The sequence below is a fragment of the Meleagris gallopavo genome, unplaced genomic scaffold, assembly GCF_905368555.1.
Source record: "Meleagris gallopavo unplaced genomic scaffold, MGAL_WU_HG_1.1 scaffold_18, whole genome shotgun sequence".
Classification (NCBI taxonomy): domain Eukaryota; kingdom Metazoa; phylum Chordata; class Aves; order Galliformes; family Phasianidae; genus Meleagris; species Meleagris gallopavo.
In genome coordinates this window covers 23418-45150 of record NW_028147032.1, presented here as the reverse complement: position 1 = coordinate 45150, position 21733 = coordinate 23418, and the positions used below count along the sequence as shown (strand labels likewise).

At 55.8% G+C, this 21733-nt stretch overlaps 1 protein-coding gene and 1 pseudogene across 7 annotated transcripts; both read left to right on the top strand.

Moving 5' to 3' along the window:
• The first annotated feature begins 416 nt into the window (after window positions 1–416).
• Window positions 417–4613, top strand: LOC146541914 (uncharacterized; annotated as a pseudogene).
• Window positions 4614–9056: 4443 nt separating this feature from the next.
• Window positions 9057–21063, top strand: ASPDH (aspartate dehydrogenase domain containing). Of its 7 annotated transcripts, none has more exons than XM_085215334.1 (8): window positions 9057–9099; window positions 10507–10574; window positions 11186–11327; window positions 12868–12952; window positions 16451–16600; window positions 17378–17610; window positions 18479–18630; window positions 20707–21063. In XM_085215334.1, exons 2-8 carry the CDS (start codon window positions 10511–10513, stop codon window positions 20742–20744), a joined length of 864 nt encoding a protein of 287 aa, XP_085071460.1. In that variant the 5' UTR covers window positions 9057–9099; window positions 10507–10510; the 3' UTR covers window positions 20745–21063. The 7 variants fall into 7 exon arrangements, with proteins under 7 accessions (XP_085071460.1, XP_085071456.1, XP_085071461.1 ...); XM_085215330.1 differs by having other exon boundaries at window positions 18479–18635; XM_085215335.1 differs by having other exon boundaries at window positions 17311–17610.
• The last annotated feature ends 670 nt before the right edge of the window (window positions 21064–21733 follow it).

Genomic DNA, 21733 nt, shown 5'->3' with positions numbered 1-21733 from the left:
AACAGGACACCTCTATGGGGTCACCTCTATGGGGTCACCCCAATGTCCTTTTTATAGGGTCCCCCCTGGGGTCACCAGAATGGGGTTCCCCCTTTGGAGTCACCTCAATGGGATCACCCCTATGGGGTTCCCTTTATGAGGTCAGCTCTATGGGGTCCCTTTTGGGGTCACCCCGATAGCGTCACCTCAATAGGGTCACCACAACAGGGTCACCTCTATGGGGTCAACACTATGGGGTCACCTCTATGGGGTCAGCTCTATGGGGTCACCAGAATGGGGTCAACACTATGGGGTCCTCTCTATGGGGTCACCTCTATGGGGTCACCACTAGGGGGTCACCAGAATGGAGTCCCCCCCCCTATGGGGTCACCTCTATGGGGTCAGCTCTATGGGGTCCCCTATATGGGGTCACTAGAATGGGGTTTCCTCTTTGGGGTCACCACAATGGGGCACCTCAATGGGATTCTCTATATGGGGTCAACTCTATGGGGTCACCACTATGGGGTCATCATAATGGGGTTTCCTCTTTGGAGTCAGCCCTATGGGGTCACCACTATGGGGTCACCACTATGGGGTCTCCTCTATAGGGTCAGCTCTATGGGGTCACCTCAGTGGGGTCCCTCCTATGAAGTCCCCTATCTGGGGTCACAACTATGGGGCCACCTCAATGGGTTCCCTCCTATGAGGTCCCCTATATGGGGTCACCACTATGGGGTCACCTCAATGGGGTCCCTCCTATGAGGTCCCCTATATGGGGTCACCACTATGGGGTCAGCTCTATGGGGTCGCTACTACGGGGTCTCCTATATGGGGTTCCCCCTATGAGGTCCGCCAAATGGGGTCATCATAATGCAGTTCCCTCTTTGGGGTCAGCTCTATGGGGTCACCACTATGGGGTCCCTCCTATGAGGTCCCCTCTATGGGGTCACCTCTATAGGGTCAGCTCTATGGGGTCACCACTATGGGGTCATCATAATGGGATTCCCTTTTTGGGGTCAGCTCTATGGGGTCACCACTATGGGGTCACCTCTATGGGGTCACCTCTATAGGGTCAGCTCTATGGGGTCACCAGTATGGGGTCATCATAATGGGATTCCCTCTTTGGGGTCAGCTCTATGGAGTCACCACTATGGGGTCACCTCTATGGGGTCACCTCTATAGGGTCAGCTCTATGGGGTCACCACTATGGGGTCATCATAATGGGATTCCCTCTTTGGGGTCAGCTCTATGGGGTCACCACTATGGGGTCACCTCTATGGGGTCACCACTATGGGGTCATCATAATGGGATTCCCTCTTTGGGGTCAGCTCTATGGGGTCACCACTATGGGGTCACCTCTATGGGGTCACCTCTATAGGTTCAGCTCTATGGGGTCACCACTATGGGGTCATCATAATGGGATTTCCTCTTTGGGGTCAGCTCTATGGGGTCACCATTATGGGGTCACCATTATGGGGTCACCACAGTGGTGCCCCCTCCCCCCCATCGCAGACTGAAGGGCTGAGTGAAGCTCTTGTGCAACGCACGGCGCCGTGCAAGGAGCAGGGGTGTACAATGCACCTCGTGTTGCACTGAAGCTCTTGTGCAATGCACACTGCTGTTGGATTTGCACGGAGGCTCTCGTGCAGTGCTGTGCACACTTTTGCACAAAAACCACTTGTGCACTGCACTGCACACTGTGCTCCAATGAAGGATTCGTGCAATCCACGGCGCCGTGCAAGGTGCAGGAATGTGCAATGCAGGTTGTGTTGCACTGGAGCTCTTGTGCAATGCACACTGCAGTTGGGTTTGCGCAGAAGCACTCGTGCAATGCAGTGCACACTGTGTTGCATGGAAGCTCTTGTGCAATGCACTGCACTACGCCTTGCAACGAAGCTCTTGTGCAGTGCACACTGCCATTGGATTTGCACGGGAGCCCTTGTGCCATGCAGTGCACACTCTTGTAATGAAGGATTTGTGCATTGCACGGCGCTGTGCGATGCACTTGGTTGTGAAATGAGGGCCTTGTGCAACACACCACGCCGTGCAATGCGTGCTTTGCACTGAAGCTCTTGTGCAAAACGCACTGCACACACTTTTGCACCAAAGCTCTTGTGCAAAGCACAGCACACTGTTGAACAGTGCAACCCTCCCCCCCTTGTGCAAAGCGTGCCCCTTTTGTCCATTGTGAATTTTGTGTGGGTGTGCAAGAGATGGAGGTGGAGGGAATCCCAGGTACTCGTGCAAGGAATCCCAGGCCCTCGTGCAACAGCACCCTTGTGCAGCAAATCGCAGCACCAGTGCAAAGTGGGACCTCGTGCAACGTGGAACCTTGTGTAACACACCCTTGTGCAACACGGGACCACGTGCAACACAGGACATCGTGCATTACACCCTTGTGCAGCAGGGGACATTGCGCAACAAGGGACATCGTGCAACATGCCCTTGTGCAACACTGGACCTCGTGCAACATGCCCTCATGCAGCTGCAAAACGTGTGAGAGACACAGACACGCCATAGCTCCATGCAACACGGGGGCCTCGTGCAATGGACTTGTGCAAGGAGCAGCTGCCCTCACACTCAGACTTGTCCTGGGGCCTTGTGCAACAGATTTGTGCCCCGCAGCAGCGTGCAACGGGGTGTTGGCACCCATTGGATTCGTGAGATGCGGGGCCTTGTGCAAAGAGCTCATGTGTTGCACGGCCTGGTGCACCTTCGTCGTGCATCTGGGCGGCGTGCAGGGGGCCCTGGTGCACCTGGATTGCGTGCCACATGGGGTCTTGAGCGACACGAGGGTGCAATGTGAAGTGGTGTGCAATGCTGTGGTGCAACACAGGGCCTTGTGCAACACTAAAGTGCCACGCGGGGTCTTGTGCAAGGCAGTGGTGCAATGCTGGGCCTTGTGCAGCCTCATTGTGCAACACGGAGCCTCGTGCAACACTAAATTGTCACGCGGGGTTATTTGCAATGCTGTGGTGCAACACAGGGCCGTGTGCAACACTAAAGCGCTACACAGGGCCTTGTGCAACACGAGGGTGCCGTGTAGGGTTGTGTGCAACGTTGCGGTGCAATGCTGGGTCTTGTGCACCTATATGGCGCAACATGGGGCCTTGTGCAACACAAGGGTTTCACGTGGGGTGTGCAATGCTGTGGTGCAACGCAGGGCCTTGTGGAACACTGAAGTGCCACGAGGGGTCTTGTGCAAGGCAGTGGTGTAATGCTGGGTCTTGCGCAGCCTCATTGTGCAACACGGGGCCTCGTGCAACAGGATTGTGTCACACGGGGCCTTGTGCAACGCTGAAGATGTGATCTGGTGCAAGGCTGTGGTGCAACAGTGTTCACCAGTATCGTGCAACACGGGGCCTTGTGGAACACTGAAGTGCCACATGGGGTCTTGTGCAAGGCAGTGGTGCAACAGTGGGCTGTGTTCACCTTCATTGTGCAACACAGGGCCTTGTGCAACACTAAAGTGCCACACAGGGTCTGGGTGTCGTGCACCCAAATTGTGTCACACGGGGCTTTGTGCAACACTGAAGTGCCACATGAGGTCTTGCACAAGGCTGTGGTGCAATAGTGAGCTGTGTTCACTGTTATCGTGCAATACTGGGCCTTGTGGAACACTGAAGTGCCACACAGGGTCTTGTGCAAGGCACTAGTGCAATTCTGGGCCTTGTGCACCCTCATTGTGTCACACGGGGCCTCGTGCAACCGCTTTGTGTGGCACGGCCTTGTGCAACACAAGGGTGGGTCTGTGTGCAACGTTGTGGTGCAGTGCTGGGCCTTGTGCACCCTCATTGTGCAACACGGGGCCTCGTGCACCTGTATGGTGCAACGCAGGGTCTCATGTAACACCCCTCCTGCAAGCCCAGGCCTTGCACCACACCCTTGTGCAACACCAATCTGTTCCACGAGGCCTTGTGCAACGGCACAGCTTTTAAAGAGTTCTTGTGCAAAGCCCCCGTGCAGCACTGTGCTGTTGAAGGTGCCCTCGTGCAATGTACTCGTGCAACAGGCGTGTGGGTGTGCGCGCACGTCTTGTGCAATGGCATTGTGCAGTGCTGGGCCTCGTGCAACACCACTGTGGAACAAGTTGCCCTCGTGCAATGGCATGCTGACATAGAATGCCTTGTGCAACACCACAGTGCAAAACGCATGCTTGTGCAAAGGACTTGTGCAATAGCCTGGCCTTTTGGAGAGGCCTCGTACTACACGGGACCTTGTGCAAATCTTGTGCAACAGCACGCTGTTACTTGAGGCCTTTGTGCAATGCACAAAGCCCTTGCACACTTGTGCAAAGCTCTCGTGCAACAGCATGCAGTTGGACACGACACAGGTGTAAGAGGTGGTCCCTTGTGCAACAGGAGTCACTTGTGCAAGGAGAGGGCCCGTTGTGCACCACTGCTTGTGCAAGAAGTGGCCCCTTGTGCACCACATTTGTACACAAGCCCCTTGTGCAGGAGGGTCCTTGTGCAACAGACGGGTGCACCACTGCTTATACAAGAGATGGCCTCTTGTGCTAGAAGAGCTCCTTTTGTGCACCAGTGCTTGTGCAAGAGGGCACACTTGTCCATCACCTCTTGTGCAACGGGCTGGTGCACCAATGCTTGTGCAAGAGGACACACTAGTGCAGCAATCTTGTGCAACAGGTGGCCACATGTGCAACACATTTGTGCAGCAGCCCTTGTGCAAGAAGAGGGCACTTTGTGCACTTCTACTTGTGCACCACCCCTTGTGCAACAGACTGGTGCACAACTGCTTGTGCTAGAGGTCACTGCTGCGCACCCCCCTTGTGTAAGAAGTGCCCCAATATGCACCACACTTGTGCACCACCCCTTGTGCAAGAGGAGGGCTCTTTGCACACCACTGCTTGTGCAAGAGGGTCCACTTGTGCAGCACCCCCTTGTGCAAGATGGTCCTCGTGCAACAGACATGAGCACAACCCCTTGTGCAAGAGGAGGGCTTTTTGTGCACCACTGCGTGTGCCAGGGTCCACTTGTGCACTTCCCCTTGTGCAAGAGGCTCCTTGTGCAATGGTTTTCTGCACCAGCCCTTGCGCAAAGAGGTGGCCCCTTGTGCAAGAGGGCACATTTGTGCACCTCCCCTCGTGCAAGAGGCGCCCCAGCGCGCACCACACTTGTGCACCACCCCACGTGCAAGGCACCAACCCTCGTGCAACGCCGCGGCCGTGCGAAGGAAGGCCGTGCAAAACTCCTCGTGCAAAACCCTCGTGCAAAACCCTCGTGCAACGCCCCCCCCGTCTTCACAACGAGGGCCGGAGAAGCAAAACACCGAGGTGATGAAAATCCCAACTAATTAAGGAATTAATTAATAAAGGAATTAATTGGGGACCGGTTTTGGGGGTGGGGGGGGGGGGGGAGGAGTCACGTGGGTGGGGGGGGCGGGGGGGAGCGATTTTTTAAAGGGGCCGCAGCAGCAAAAAAGGCCAGAAGCACTTTTTCCTATTTTAATAAAAATCCATCAGCGTTTCCAACCGCCGAAAGGGGGGTCGGAATTGGGGGGGGGGGGGGGGGGGGGGGGGGGGGGGGGGGGGGAGGGGGATTTGGGGTCGTTTTGGGGGTTTGGGGGTTTTTTGAGGGGTTTTAGGGGGATGGGTGGAACGGGAGGGTTTGTTTGGGGGGTCGTGGGGTTTTGAGGGGGATTTTGGGGTTTTTGGCGTCATTTTGAGGGGTGGTTTTTGGAATGTTGTTTTGGGGGCATTTGGGGGATTTTTGGAGGTGATTTTGGGGCATTTTGAGGCTTTTTGTGGCATGTTGGGTTTTTTGGGGTGCATTGGATGAAGTGAGAGTGGATTTGGGTGGGATTTGGGGCCATTTTGGGTCATTTTGGGGCACTATGGGGCATTTTGAGGGGTGGTTTTTCGGGTCTCATTTTGGGGCATTTTTGGAGGGATTTTGGAAGTGATTTTGGGTCATTTTGGGGCTTTTGGGGACATTTTAGGTTTTTTGGGGTGCATTGGATGAAGTGGGGTGGATTTTGGGGGGATTTGGGGTCATTTTGGGGCATTTTGGGGCATTTTGAGGAGTGGTTTTTGGGTTCTTATTTTGGGGGGGGTTGGGGGGATTTTGGAGGTGATTTTGGGTCATTTTGGGGCTTTTTGGGGCTTTTTGTGGCATTTTGGTTTTTTTGGGGGTGCATTGGATGAAGCGGGGGTGGATTTTGGGGTGGATTTGGGGTCATTTTGGGGCCAGTTTGGGGCATTTTGAGGGGTGGTTTTGGGGTTCTTATTTTGGGGGGATTTGGCGGCATTTTGGAAGTGATTTTGGGGCATTTTGGGTCATTTTGGTGCTTTTTGTGGCATTTTGGGGCTTTTTGTGGCATTTTAGGTTTTTTGGGGTGCATTGGATGTAGTGGGGGTGGATTTTGGGGGGATTTGGGGCCATTTGGGGCATTTGGGGCTTTTTGAGGGGTGATTTTTGGGACAAACTCGGGGCATTTGGGGCTTTTGGGGGATTTTTGGAGGTGATTTTGGGGCATTTTGGGGTCGTTTTGGGGGTTTGGGGTTTTTTTGAGGGGTTTTGGGGGTTGGGTGGAACGGGAGGGTTTGTTTGGGGGGTAGTGGGGTTTTTGGGGGGATTTTGGAGGGTTTTGGCATCATTTTGAGGGGTGGGTTTTGGGTTCTTGTTTTGGGGAGATTTGGGGCCATTTTGCAGATGATTTTGGGTTTTTTTTGTGGCATTTTGGGGTTTTTTGGGGTGCATTGGATGAAGTGGGGGAGACTTTGGGGGGATTTGGGGTCATTTTGGGGCATTTGGGGCACTTCGTGGTTATTTCTCCACAGTCGCTCTGTTTCCATGGCAACCATTGATGCCCCCCCCCCCAATTAACTCCATTTTGCAATTAAATTCTGCTGTAATTAAGCTCTCCTCCAATTAACCCCTCTCCCAATTAACTCCTCTCAATTAACCCCTCCTCCATTTAACTCCCCTAATTAACCCCCACCCAATTAACCCCCCCAAATAACGTCCCCCCAATTTACCCCCTCCTAATTAACGCCGCCCAATTAACCCCTCCTAATTAAGCCCACCAATTAACCCCTCTCCCAATTAAATCCCCCTCAATTACTCCCCCCAGTTACCCCCCCAATTGACCACCCCCAATTAACCCCCCAATTAACGCCCCCCAATTAACTCCCCCCAATTAACCCCCCCAATTTATCCCCTCCTAATTAACCCTCCCCAATTAATCCTTCCTAATTAAGCCCACCAATTAACCCCTCCCCCAATTTAATCCCCCCCAATTAGTCCCCCCAGTTACCCCCCCCAATTAACCACCCCCAATTAACCCTCCAATTAACCCCCATCCAATTAACACCCCACCAATTAACTCCCCCCAATTAAGCCTCCAATTAACCCACTCCCAATTAATCTCCCCCAATTAACACCCCAATTAACCCCTCCCAATTAACCCCACCCCCTCCAATTAACCCCCCCAATTAACCCCTCCCCCAATTAATTCCCTCCCCATTTAACTCCCCCCACTTACCCCCCAATTAACCCTCTCCCAATTAGTCCCCCCCAATTAACCCCTCCTCCAATTAACCAACCCCAATTAACCCAGTTAACCCCCATTTAACCCCTCCCCCAATTAATTAATCCCCTCCCCAATTAATTAATCCCCTCCCCCAATTAATTAATCCCCTCCCCAATTAATTAATCTCCTCCCCCAATTAATTAATCTCCTCCTCCAATTAATTAACCCCCTCTCCCAATTAATTAACCCCCCTCCCCAATTAGCCTCCTCCCGAATTAACGAATCCCCTCCACCAACTAATTAGCCCCCCCAATTAATTACCCTCCCGCATACTGATGCTCATCACCATGGCAACGAGCCGCATTGCGGCGGTTGCCATGGTAACACCGGGTGAGGGAGGGGGGAGGGGGATGGCGGTTGCTATGGTAACACCAGGTGGGAGGGGGAGGGGGGTGGCGGTTGCCATGGTAACACCTGGTGGGAGGGGGAGGGGGATGACGGTTGCCATGGTAACAATTGGTGGAGAGGGGAGGGGGATAACGGTTGCCATGGTAACACCTGGTGGTGGGGGAGGGGGATGGCGGTTGCCATGGCAACACAGCTGCAGCACGCTCACCATGGCAACGAGGATAACGGGGGGGAGGGGGGAGGATGAGGAGCCGTTTCCATGGCAACGGGAGGAGATGGGAAGGGGGGGGACTTTAGGATCCTCAAATTAGGACCCCTCCCAAATTGAGACCCCCCCCAGAAATGGAACCCAGTGCTCAACCCCCCCATTCTGCCCCCCCAAAACGAGCCCCCTTCATAAAGAGACCCAGAGCTCTTCCCCCCCTCCCCATATTGGACTCCCCCCAAATTGAGACCTCCCCAAAATAGGACCCCCCCAAAATGGCTGTCAGTGCTCTACCGCCCCCCATTCTCCCCCCCCACAAAATGAACCCCCCCCCATAAAGAGACCCAGAGCTCTGCCCCTCCCCCTACTTTGGATCCTCCCAAATTTGGATCCCCCCAATTTACGACCCCCCCCAAAATGGCACCCAAGACTCAAACGCCCCCCGATTCTGCCCCCCCCCCCAAAATGAGACCCGCCCCCCCCCCCAAAATGGGACGCCCCCCCATAAAGACACTCAGAGCTCTGCCCCCCCCCCATATTGGACCTCCCCCAAATTAAGACTCGCCCCTAAATTGGGACCCCCCCAAAATGGCACCCAATGCTCTCAACCCAATGCCCCCCCTACTCTGCCCCCCCCAAATGAGACACCCCCCCCATAAAGACACTCAGAGCTCTTCCCCCCACACTTTGGACCCCCCCAAATTGAGACCCCCCCTAAATTGGGACCCCTCCCAAATTGAGACCCCCCCAAATGACACCCAATGCTCTGCCCCCCCCATTCTGCCCCCCCCAAATAACCCCCCCCATAAAGAGACACAGAGCTCTGCCCCCCCCTTGAGACCCCCCAAATTGAGACCCCCCCCCAATTTACGACCCCCCCAAAACGACACCCAAGCCTTTGCCCCCTCCTCCCATTCCCGCCCCCCCCCGGGTCCCATTGTTTGGGTTAAATATTAAACGGGGGGGGGGGGGGGCAAAGGTTGAAGTGAGCGCTCAGAGTGGAGAAAGTGGGGCAGGTGGAGGGGGGGGCAGTTATGGGGCAGTTATGGGGCGGGGGGGGCAGTTATGGGACCGGAGGGGGTCGTTTGGGGGCAGTTATGGGGGCTATGGGGTCGGGGGGGCAGCTATGGGGCAGTTATGGGGCAGTTGTGGGAATGGGGGGCAGTTATGGGGCACTTATGGGGCAGTTATGGGACGGGGGGACAGTTATGGGGCAGTTATGGGAATGGAGGGCAGTTATGGGGGCAGTTGTGGGAATGGAGGCAGTTATGGGGTGGGGGCAGTTATGGGAGCAGTTATGGGAATGGGGGGAAGTTATGGGACGGGGGGGCAGCTATGGGGTCAGTTATGGGGCAATTGTGGGAATGGGGGGCAGTTATGGGGGCACTTATGAAGGCTATGGGGCCGGGGGGCAGTTATCGGGGCAGTTATGAGGGCATTTATGGGGCAGTTATGGGAATGGGGGGCAGTTATGGGGGCAGTTGTGAGGCAGTTGTGGGAATGGGGGCAGTTATGGGGGCGGTTGTGGGGTCAGTTATGGGGGCTAGGGGCAGTAATGGGGCAGTTATGGGGCAGTTGTGGGAATGGGAGCAGCTATGGGGCAGTACTGGGGCAGTTATGGGGCAACTACAGGTTATGGGGGGCAATTAGGGAAGATAGGGGGCAATTAGGGGCTCTAGGGGGCAATTATGGGGTGGAGGGGCAGATATGGGGTACGGGGGGCAGTTATGGGATTTTGGGGCAGTAATGGGGTTGAGCGGGGTAATTAGCAGGTATAGGGGTAATTAGTGGGTACGGGGGTAATTAGTGGGGTATAGGGGGTAATTAGTAGGGTATAGGGGGTAATTAGGGAGGATAGGGGTAAATAGGAAGGATAGGGAGCAATTATGGGGTGGAGGGACAGATATGGGGTACGGGGGACAGTTGTGGGATTTTGGGGCAATAATGGAGCTTAGCGGGGTAATTAGCGGTGTAGGGGTAATTAGTGGGTATGGGGGTAATTAGTGGGGTAGAGGGGGTAATTAGGGGCTCTAGGGGGGCAATTATGGGGTGTAGGGGCAGATATAGAGTATAGGGGGACAGTTGTGGGATTTTGGAGCAGTAATAGGGTTTAGCGGGGAAATTAGTGGGTGTAGGGTTAATTAGTGGGTATGGGGGTAATTAGTGGGGTATGGGGGGTAATTAGGGAGGCTAGGGGGCAATTAGAGGCTCTAGGGGGGCAATTATGGGGTGTAGGGGCAGATATGGGACACGGGGGGCAGTTGTGGGGTACTGGGGCAATAATGGGGTTTAGCGGGGTAATTAGCGGGTATGGGGGTAATTAGTGGGGTATGGGGGTAATTAGTGGGGTATGGGGGGTTATTAGGGAGGGTAGGGGGCAATTAGGGGCTCTAGGGGGGGCAATTAATTCCCTGACCCTACAGAGCAATGGCAGAAAATGAGGGGACCCCAAAATGTCGCCGTGTTGGGATCCTGGGCTACGGCCGGCTGGGTAATTAATGAGGGGGGTAAACAATGAGGGGCGTAATTAATGAGGGGGGTTAATTAATGAGGAGGGTAATTAAGGGATGAGGGGTTAATGGGGGTAATTGGGAGGTATGGGGTAATTGGGAGAGGGGGGTTAAGGGGTAATTATGGGGTAATTGGATGGGGCAATTGGGGGCCAAGGGGGGGCAATTAAGGGGGGTGGGGGTAATTAGAAGGGGAATGGGGGTAATTAGGCGGTAATTGGGGGGTAGTGGGGACAATTAGGGGGGAATGAGGCAGATTGGGGGGTATTAGGGTAATGGGGGTTAATGGGGTTTATAGGGGGTCAATGGGGTTAATGGGATTTCTGCCCCCCCAGGGCAGTTAATGGGGTTAATGGGGGGTTAATGGGGTTTATAGGAGTGTGAATGGGGTCAATGGGGTCAATGGGGTTTCTGCCGCCCCAGGGCAGTTAATGGGGTTAATGGGGGGCTTATGGGGGGGTTTATGGGGGTGTGAATGGGGTCAATGGGGTTTCTGTGCCCCCAAAGCTGTTCCTGGGGTTAATGGGGGGTTAATGGGGTTTATGGGGGGTTTATGGGGTCAATGGGGTCCATGGGATTTCTACTCCCCCAGGGCAGTTCCTGGCAGCTCAGCTGCTGTCCCTTGGCCCCCCCCTGGGGGTGAGGTTGGCCTTCGTGTGGACGCGCAGTGGGGGGCACTTGGAGGGGATCCCCCCCCACTTGCAACTGCGGGACCTGAAGGAGCTGCAGCACACGTGAGTGGGGACCCCAGTGGCACCCCATAGCACCCCATAGCACCCTGAGACCCCAATGTGACCCCAATGTCACCCCAATATGACCCAAGTGGCACCCCATGGCACCAATGGCACCCTACTGTGACCCCAATGGCACCCAATGTGACCCGAATGACACCCTGAGCCTCCAATGTCACCCCAATGACACCCTGAGACCCCAGTGCCACCCCAATGTCAACCCAATGTCACCTCCATGTCACCCTGACAACCCAGTGTCACCCCAATGGCACCCAATGGCACCCTGAGACCCCAGTGTCACCCCAATGTCACCCTGAGACACCATTGCCACCCCAATGCCACCCCAATGCCACCCCAATGTGACACCCATGTGACCCAATGGCACCCAATGGCACCCCATGGCCCCTCAATGGCACCCTGAGACCCCAGTGGCACCCAATGTGACCCCAATGTTGCCCCAATGGCACCCCAATGTCACCCCATGGCACCCAATGACACCCAAAGGCACCCCAATGGCACCCTGAGCCCCCAGTGCCACCCCAATGTGACTCCAATGGCACCCAATGCCACCCCAATGTCATCCTGAGCCCCCAATGGCACCCAGTGTGACCCCAATGCCACCCAATGTCACCCCCATGTCACCCTGAGAGCCCAGTGTCACTCCAATGGCACCCAATGTGACCTTAATGCCACCCTGAACCCCCAATGACACCCCAATGGCACCCTGAGACACCATTGCCACCTCAATGTCACCCCAATGTGACCCCAATGGCACCCCAGTGTCACCCAATGGCACCCCAATGGCACCCAATGGCACCCCAATCTCATCCCATGGCACCCTGAGACCCCAATATCACCCAGTGTCACCTAATGGCACCCCAATGACACCCCAATGGCACCCAGTGCGATCCCACTGTGACCCCAATGGCACCCCAGTGGCACCCAATGTCACTGCAATCTCACCCCATGGCACCCTGAGACCCCAATGGCACCCAATGTCAGCCCATGGCACCCAATGTCACCCCAGTGGCACCCAATGTGACTCCATGGCACCCCAGTGTCACCCCAATGTCACCCCAATGCCACCCTGAGACCTCAATGCCTCCCCAGTGCCACCCAATGTCACCCAATGCCACCCAATGGCACCCAATGGCACCACATGGCACCCCAATGACACTCCCATGTGACCCCCGTGGCACCCAATGTCACCCAATGTCACCCAATGTCACCCCAATGGCACCCAATGGCACCCCAATGGCACCCCAATGTCACCCCAATGTCACCCTGAGACCTCAATGCCTCCCCAATGTCACCCAATGTCACCCATTGTCACCTCAATGTCATCCTGTGACCCCAATGTCACCCCAACGTCACCCTGAGACCCCAATGTCAACCCAATGTCACCCCAGTGCCACCCCAGTGTTGTTCTGGGACCACAGTGTCACCCCAATGTCAATGTCACTTTGGGATCCCAGTGTCACCCAATGCCACCACCGGGCTCCAATGTCCCCCCACGGAGCCCAACATCACCCGATGTCCCCAGGGGGGTGGACCTGGTGTTGGAGGTGGCACATCCGTGTGTGGCACAGCAGCACGGCGAGGACATCCTGGCACACGCAGACTTCATGGTGGGGATGCTGGGGACGTTGGGGACATTGGGGACATTGGGGTCAGGATGTTGGGGACTCCATGGTTGGGACATTGGGGATGTTGGGGTTGGGATGTTGGGGCCACCATGGTTGGATGCTGGGGACATTGGGGTGTTGGGTTCACCATGGTTGGGACATTGGGGACATTGGGGACATTGGTGTTGAGATGTTGGGGACACCATGGTTGGGACATTGGGGACTTTTGGGACATTGGGGTTGGAATGTTGGGGACACTATCGGTGGGACATTGCGGATGTTGGGGACATTGGGGACTTTTGGGGTTGAGATGTTGGGGACACCATGGTTGGGACATTGGGGACTTTGGGGACATCATGGTTGGGATGTTGGGGACACTATCGGTGGTACATTGCGGATGTTGGGGACATTGGGGACTTTTGGGGTTGGGATGTTGGGGACACCATGATTGGGACATTGGGGACTTTGGGGACATCATGGTTGGGATGTTGCGGACACTATCGGTGGGACATTGCGGATGTTGGGGACATTGGGGACTTTTGGGGTTGAGATGTTGGGGACACCATGGTTGGGACACAGGGGACTTTGGGGTTAGGATGTTGGGGACATCATGGTTGGGACATTGGGGACTTTGGGGACATCATGGTTGGGATGTTGGGGACACTATCGGTGGTACATTGCGGATGTTGGGGACATTGGGGACTTTTGGGGTTGAGATGTTGGGGACACCATGGTTGGGACACTGAGGACATTGGGGTCGGAATGTTGGGGACACCGTGGTTGGGACATTGCGGACATTGGGGACATTGGGGTTGAGATGTTGGGGACTCCATGGTTCAGAAATTGGGGTCGCAGGGGACTTTGGGGTTGAGATGTTGTGGTCATCATGGTTGGGACATTGGGAACATTGGGGTCAGGATGTTGGGGCCATCATGGTTGGGACATTGGGGATACTGGGGACATTGGGGTCAGGATGTTGGGGACATCATGGTTGGGACATTGGAGATGCTGGGGACATTGGGGTTGAGATGTTGGGGACTCCATGGTTGGGACATTGGGGACACTGGGGACATTTGGGTTGGGATGTTGGAGACATCATGGTTGGGACACTGGGGACATTGGGATCAAGATGTTGGGGACACCGTGGTTGGGACACTGGGAACTTTGGGGACATTGGGGTTGGGATGTTGGGGACACTATCGGTGGTACATTGCGGATGTTGGGGACATTGGGGACTTTTGGGGTTGAGATGTTGGGGACACCATGGTTGGGACACTGAGGACATTGGGGTCGGAATGTTGGGGACACCGTGGTTGGGACATTGGGGACATTGGGGACATTGGGGTTGAGATGTTGGGGACTCCATGGTTCAGAAATTGGGGTCGCAGGGGACTTTGGGGTTGAGATGTTGTGGTCATCATGGTTGGGACATTGGGGACATTGGGGTCAGGATGTTGGGGCCATCATGGTTGGGACATTGGGGATACTGGGGACATTGGGGTCAGGATGTTGGGGACATCATGGTTGGGACATTGGAGATGCTGGGGACATTGGGGTTGGGATGTTGGGGACTCCATGGTTGGGACATTGGGGACACGGGGGACATTGGGGTCAGGATGTTGGAGACATCATGGTTGGGACACTGGGGACATTGGGGACGGGATGTTGGGGACATCATGGTTGGGACACTGGGTACACTGGGATCAAGATGTTGGGGACACCATGGTTGGGACACTGGGAACTTTGGGGACGTTGGGGTTGGGATGTTGGGGACACTATCGGTGGGACATTGCGGATGTTGGGGACATTGGGGACTATTGGGGTTGGGATGTTGGGGACACCATGGTTGGGACACTGGGAACTTTGGGGACTTTGGGGTTGGGATGTTGGGGACACTATCGGTGGGACATTGCGGATGTTGGGGACATTGGGGACTTTTGGGGTTGAGATGTTGGGGACACCATGGTTGGGACACAGGGGACTTTTGGATTAGGATGTTGGGGACATCATGGTTGGGACATTGGGGACTTTGGGGACATCATGGTTGGATGTTGGGGACATTATCGGTGGTACATTGCGGATGTTGGGGACATTGGGGACTTTTGGGGTTGGGATGTTAGGGACACCATGGTTGGGACACTGGGGACATTGGGGTCAGAATGTTGGGGACACCGTGGTTGGGACATTGGGGATACTGGGGACATTGGGGTCAGGATGTTGGGGACATCATTGTTGGGACATTGGGGTCAGGATGTTGGGGCCATCATGGTTGGGACATTGGGGATACTGGGGACTTCTGGGGTCAGGATGTTGGGGACACCATGGTTGGGACACTGGGGACTTTGGGGTTAGGATGTTGGGGACATCATGGTTGGGACATTGGGGACTTTGGGGATACTGGGGACATTGGGGTCAGGATGTTGGGGACATCATTGTTGGGACATTGGGGTCAGGATGTTGGGGCCATCATGGTTGGGACATTGGGGATACTGGGGACTTCTGGGGTCAGGATGTTGGGGACACCATGGTTGGGACACTGGGGACTTTGGGGTTAGGATGTTGGGGACATCATGGTTGGGACATTGGGGACTTTGGGGACATCATGGTTGGGATGTTGGGGACACTATCGGTGGTACATTGCGGATGTTGGGGACATTGGGGACTATTGGGGTTGGGATGTTGGGGACACCATGGTTGGGACACTGGGGACATTGGGGTCGGAATGTTGGGGACACCATGGTTGGGACACTGGGGACATTGGGGTCAGGATGTTGGGGACTCCATGGTTGGGACATTGCGGACATTGGGGTTGAGATGTTGGGGACTCCATGGTTCAGAAATTGGGGTCGCAGGGGACTTTGGGGTTGAGATGTTGTGGTCATCATGGTTGGGACATTGGGGACATTGGGGTCAGGATGTTGGGGCCATCATGGTTGGGACATTGGGGATACTGGGGACATTGGGGTCAGGATGTTGGGGACATCATGGTTGGGACATTGGAGATGCTGGGGACATTGGGGTTGGGATGTTGGGGACTCCATGGTTGGGACATTGGGGACACTGGGGACATTGGGGTCAGGATGTTGGAGACATCATGGTTGGGACACTGGGGACATTGGGGACGGGATGTTGGGGACATCATGGTTGGGACATTGGGACACTGGGGACATTGGGGTCAGGATGTTGGAGACATCATGGTTGGGACACTGGGGACATTGGGGACGGGATGTTGGGGACTCCATGGTTGGGACATTGGGGACACTGGGGACATTGGGGTCAGGATGTTGGAGACATCATGGTTGGGACACTGGGGACACTGGGGACGGGATGTTGGGGACATCATGGTTGGGACACTGGGGACATTGGGATCAAGATGTTGGGGACACCATGGTTGGGACATTGGGAATACTGGGGAAACTCGGGACCCTGTGTTTGAGATATTGGGGCCACTGGGGCCGTCAGGCCCAGATGTTGGGGACATTGGTGCCCTGATGTCCCCAGCTGGGGTCCCCCACGGCGCTGGCCGACCCCCAGACAGAGCAGAGGCTGCGAGGGGCGGCGCTGAGGGGGGGGCACACCCTGTATGTCCCCCGTGGGGCCCTGTGGGGCTGTGAGGACATCCGGCGCATGGATGAGAACGGCACCCTGGCTGTGAGCGTCTGGGGACAACGATGACGTGGGGATGTGAAGGGGACACCGGGGGTTGGAGACATTGCGGGGTTGGGGACACCGTGGGGATGCAGTGGAATTGGAGGTACTGTAGAGGTTGGGGACAACGGGGGGTTGAGGTCACCAAGGGGGACACTGTGGGGTTGGGGACACCGTGGGGACACCATGGGGTTGGGGACACCGTGGGGTTGGGGACATCAAGGGGACACCATGGGGGTGGGGACACCGTGAGGTCGGGGACATCTAGGGGACACTGTGGGGTTGAGGTCACCATAGAGCTTGGGGACATCAGGGGTTGGGGACGCCATGAGATTGGGGACATCATAGTGCTTGGGGACACCAAGGGGACACCATGGGGTTGGGGACATCATGGAATCTGGGGACACCAGGGCCCACGCCTTCAGGTTTGAGGTCAGTGTCCCCATTTTGGGGACAGCTCTTAAAACTGGAAGCCACCAGAGGGCTTTGGGGACATTGTCCCACCTTGGTGACCACCATAGGACTCTGGGGACATCATGTCACCTTGGTGACCACCACAGGGTTGGATGGACATCGTCCCACCTTGGTGACCACCATAGGACTTTGGGGACATCATGTCACCTTGGTGACCACCACAGGGTTTGGGGACACGTCCCACCTTGGTGACCACCACAAAGTTTAGGGACAAAATCCCACCTTGGTGACCACCGTAGGGTTTGGGGACATCATCTCACCGCGGTGACCACACAGCGCTCAGTGACAACGTGACGTCCCCCGCAGGCTCTGAAGGTGACAATGACAAAGGCTCCTCAGAGCTTCCGCCTTCAGGGCTGGCTTCAGGAGCGCCTGGTGGCCGCGGTGACATCCGGTGGCCGCGTTGTCCTCTACGAGGGTCCCCTGCGTCCCCTGTGTCCCCTGGCACCCAACAACGTCAACACGATGGCGGCCGCGGCGGTGGCAGCTCCCAGCCTGGGCTTCGATGGTGTCCAAGCCTGCTTGGTGGCCGACCCCAGGTAGGGGACACTTGGCACCGGTGGCAACTCTTGGTGGTGTCACCTCCTGGTGGTGGCATCAAGTCTTGGTGGTGTCACCTCTTGGGGATGTCATCTCTTGGAGGTGTCACCTCTTGGTGGTGTCACCTCCTGGGGTTTGTCATCTTTTGGTGGTGTCAACCCTTAGTGGCATCACCTCTTGGTGGCATTACCTCTTGGTGGTGTCACCTCCTGTTGGTGTCACCTCCTGTGGTTGTCACCTCTTGGTGGCATCTCTTGGTGGTGTCACCTCCTGCTGGTGTCATCAAGTCTTGGTGGTGTCACCTCCTGGGCGTGTCATCTCTTGGCGTCATCTCTTGGAGGCGTCACCTCCTGGAGGTGTCACCTCCCCATGTCACCAAGTGGGACATGGAAGGGAGGGGAGCATTATGGTGCGTTATGTCCCTGATGTCACCTCGTGTCGCCAGATGGGTGACAGCCACCATCGGTATCACCTCTTGGAGATGCCACCTCCTGGTGGTGTCACATCCTGGTGGTGTCACCCCTTGGAAATGTCACCTCCTGGAGTGTCACCTCCCCATGTCACCAACTGGGACATGGAAGGGAGGGAGCATCATGGTGTGTTGTGTCCCTGATGTCACTTTGTGACACCAATGGGTGACAGCCACCATCGATGTCACCTCTTAGAGATGCCACCTCCTGGTGGTGTCACCTCCTGATGTCACCAACTGGGACACGGAGAGCAGAGGGGCATCGTGAGGCATTGCGACCCCGATGTCACCTCGTGTCACCTCACACCCCTCTCTACGCCACCACAACATCCCCAAATGTCCCTATTGGGAACGGTGAGGATCCAAGTGTCACCGTTGTCACCTCCTGGTCCCCGCAGTGTCCCCGACTGGCACGTGGTGGAGGTGGAGGTGACCGGCACAGGGGACAATGGCAGAGCTCTGCGTGTCACCAGCAGCAGGAGGAACCCCGCGGCCACCGGCGCTGTCACCGGTGATGCCACCAAGGCTGCCTTCTGGAGCAGCGTCCTGGGTGGGGTTTTGTCACCTCCTGTCACCTTCTGTCATTGTGTCACCTCCCATTACCTCCTGTCATCGTGTCATCTCCTGTCACTGGCACCTCCTGTCCCTTCCTGTCCCCATGTCACCTCCTGTCCCCATGTCACATCCTGTCACCTCCTGCCTCTGTGTCCCTTTCTGTCACCTCCTCTGTGTCCCCTCCTATCACCTTGTCCCCTTCTGTCATTGTGTCACCTCCTGTCACCCTGTCCCCTCTTGTCACCATGTCCCACCTGGTCAGTGTCCCCTCCTGTCCGTGTTCCCTCCTGTCCCTGTGTCACCTCCTGTCACCTCCCACCATGTCACCTCTCCTGTCACCTTATCATCTTCTGTCACCACGATCACTCCTGTCACCCTGCCCCCTCCTGTCCCCACATTCACCTGTCCCTCCCCACGTCCCCAAAACCCCCATGTCCCCAAATCCCCCAACACACCCACACACATCCCTCCCTAAATCCCTCCTCAGCCATTCCCCCCAAATCCCCCATATCCCCAATATGTCCCCATGACCCCAAATCCCCACATCCCCAATATGTCCCCATGACCCCAATCCCCCACATCCCTAATATGTCCCCATGATCCCACACCCCCAATATGTCCCCATGACCCCAAATCCCCCACATCCTCAATATGTCCCCATGACCCCAATCCCCCACATCCCCAATATGTCCCCATGATCCCACACCCCCAATATGTCCCCATGACCCCAAATCCCCACATCCCCAACATGTCCCCATGACCCCAATCCCCCACATCCCCAATATGTCCCCATGACCCCAAATCCCCCACATCCTCAATATGTCCCCATGACCCCAAATCCCCACATCCCCAACATGTCTCCATGACCCCAAATCCCCCACATCCTCAATATGTCCCCATGACCCCAATCCCCCACATCCCCAATATGTCCCCATGACCCCAAATCCCCCACATCCCCAATATGTCCCCATGACCCCAAATCCCCACATCCCCAACATGTCCCCATGACCCCAATCCCCCACATCCCCAATATGTCCCCATGACCCCAAATCCCCACATCCCCAATATGTCCCCATGACCCCAAATCCCAACATCCCCAATATGTCCCCATGACCCCAAATCCCCCACATCCCCAATATGTCCCCATGACCCCAATCCCCCACATCCCCAATATGTCCCCATGACCCCAAATCCCCACATCCCCAACATGTCCCCATGACCCCAATCCCCCACATCCCCAATATGTCCCCATGACCCCAAATCCCCCACATCCTCAATATGTCCCCATGACCCCAAATCCCCACATCCCCAACATGTCTCCATGACCCCAAATCCCCCACATCCTCAATATGTCCCCATGACCCCAATCCCCCACATCCCCAATATGTCCCCATGACCCCAAATCCCCCACATCCCCAACATGTCCCCATGACCCCAATCCCCCACATGCCCAATATGTCCCCATGATCCCACACCCCCAGTATGTCCCCATGACCCCAAATCCCCACATCCCCAATATGTCCCCATGATCCCACATCTCCAATATGTCCCCATGACCCCAAATCCCCCACATCCCCAATGTGCCCCCATGACCCCAATCCCCCAAATCCCCTCCGAATCCCCATCTCCCTTCATGTCCCCATCTCATGTCCCCATCTCCCTTCAAAGTCCCCAACCGCCCCACATCCCCAATATGTCCCCAAATCCCCCCCATCCCCATCTCCCTTCCTGTCCCCCAAATCCCCAACCCCCCCACAACCCCAATATTTCCCCCAGTCCCCCAAATCCCCCCAAGTCCCCCATATCCCCCCCACATCCCAAATCCATCCCCATGCCCCCCAATTCCCCATACGTCCCCAAAACCCCGTAAGTCCCCAATCCCCCAAATTCCCCCCATCCCCATCTCCCTTCCTGTCCCCCAAATCTCCAACCCCCCCACGATCCCAATATGTCCCCCAACCCCCCAAATCCCCCATATCTCCCCCAAATCCCCCCATGTCCCTTTATGTCCCCCATAAGCTCCCACATTCTAAACCCCATATAACCCTGAAACCCCAAAAATCCCCTACAGCGTGCCACGGGCACGGCGGCTGCCTGCAGCTCTGCTAAGGAAACCCATAAAGGACCCCAAATGTCTCCTCCTGGGATTTGGGGACAGAAGACCCCATAAAGGACCCCAAATGTCCCCACCCTGGGAATGGGGGGACTGAAGATCCCGTAAAGGACCCCAAATGTCCCCCCCCCATATGAATGGGGACAGAAGACCCCATAAAAAACCCCAAATGTCCCCCCTTGGTAATCGGGTACAATTTGGGGTCCTATGGACTCAGCCCCCAAAATGGCGGCTTTATGGGATTCAGGGTTTGGGATGAAGCTGATGTCAAAGGGAATGAGAAACCCTATTAAAAATGTATTCACTATAAGGGAAGTAGAAAGGGGAATTTCCCTATAAAAACCCCATAAACCCCTCCTGAACCCATAAGCACCCCCTTGCCCCATAAGGATCCTATATGGGTCACAAAAAAGCCCTTTAAACCCCCAAAAGACCCCATAGGGACCCTATAAAGCCCCCCCAATCCCATACAGACCCCATAAGGGCCCCACAAAAACCCTATAAACCCCCTCAACCCCATAAGGGCCATCTAACCACATAAGGACCCTATAAGCCCCCCCAACCCCATAAAGGCCCAATAAAAACCCCATAAAGGTCCCCTGACCCCATCAGGACCCCATAAAACTCCTTTCACCCCATAAGGACCCCACAAGGGCCCTATAAACCCCACTGACCCCATCGAGGCCTTATAAGGACCTTCGGATTCCATCAGGACCCCATAAAGCTTTCTCACCCCATAAGGGCCCCATATGGACCCCATAAGGGCTCTGTAAACCCCTCCAACCCCATAAGGACCCTATAAAGCCCCCTGATCCTATAAGGACCCCATAAGGACTTTCTGACCCCATAAACACCCTATAAAGCCCTTTTCACTCCATACAAACCCCATAAGTGCCCTATGAATCCCCCCAACCCCATACAGCCCCCTGACCCCATCAGAGCCCCCTGACCCCGTAAGTGCCCTATAAACCCCCCTGACCCCATA

Bases quoted from the DNA above. Each gene is read 5' to 3' on its own strand.
- ASPDH (XM_085215330.1), top strand. From the start codon at position 10,511: ATGGCAGAAAATGAGGGGACCCCAAAATGTCGCCGTGTTGGGATCCTG. The intron at 10,575-11,185 runs GTAATTAATGAG...CTACTCCCCCAG, and splicing joins CCTGGGCTACGGCCGGCTGG to GGCAGTTCCTGGCAGCTCAG. The intron at 11,328-12,867 runs GTGAGTGGGGAC...CGATGTCCCCAG, and splicing joins CTGAAGGAGCTGCAGCACAC to GGGGGTGGACCTGGTGTTGG.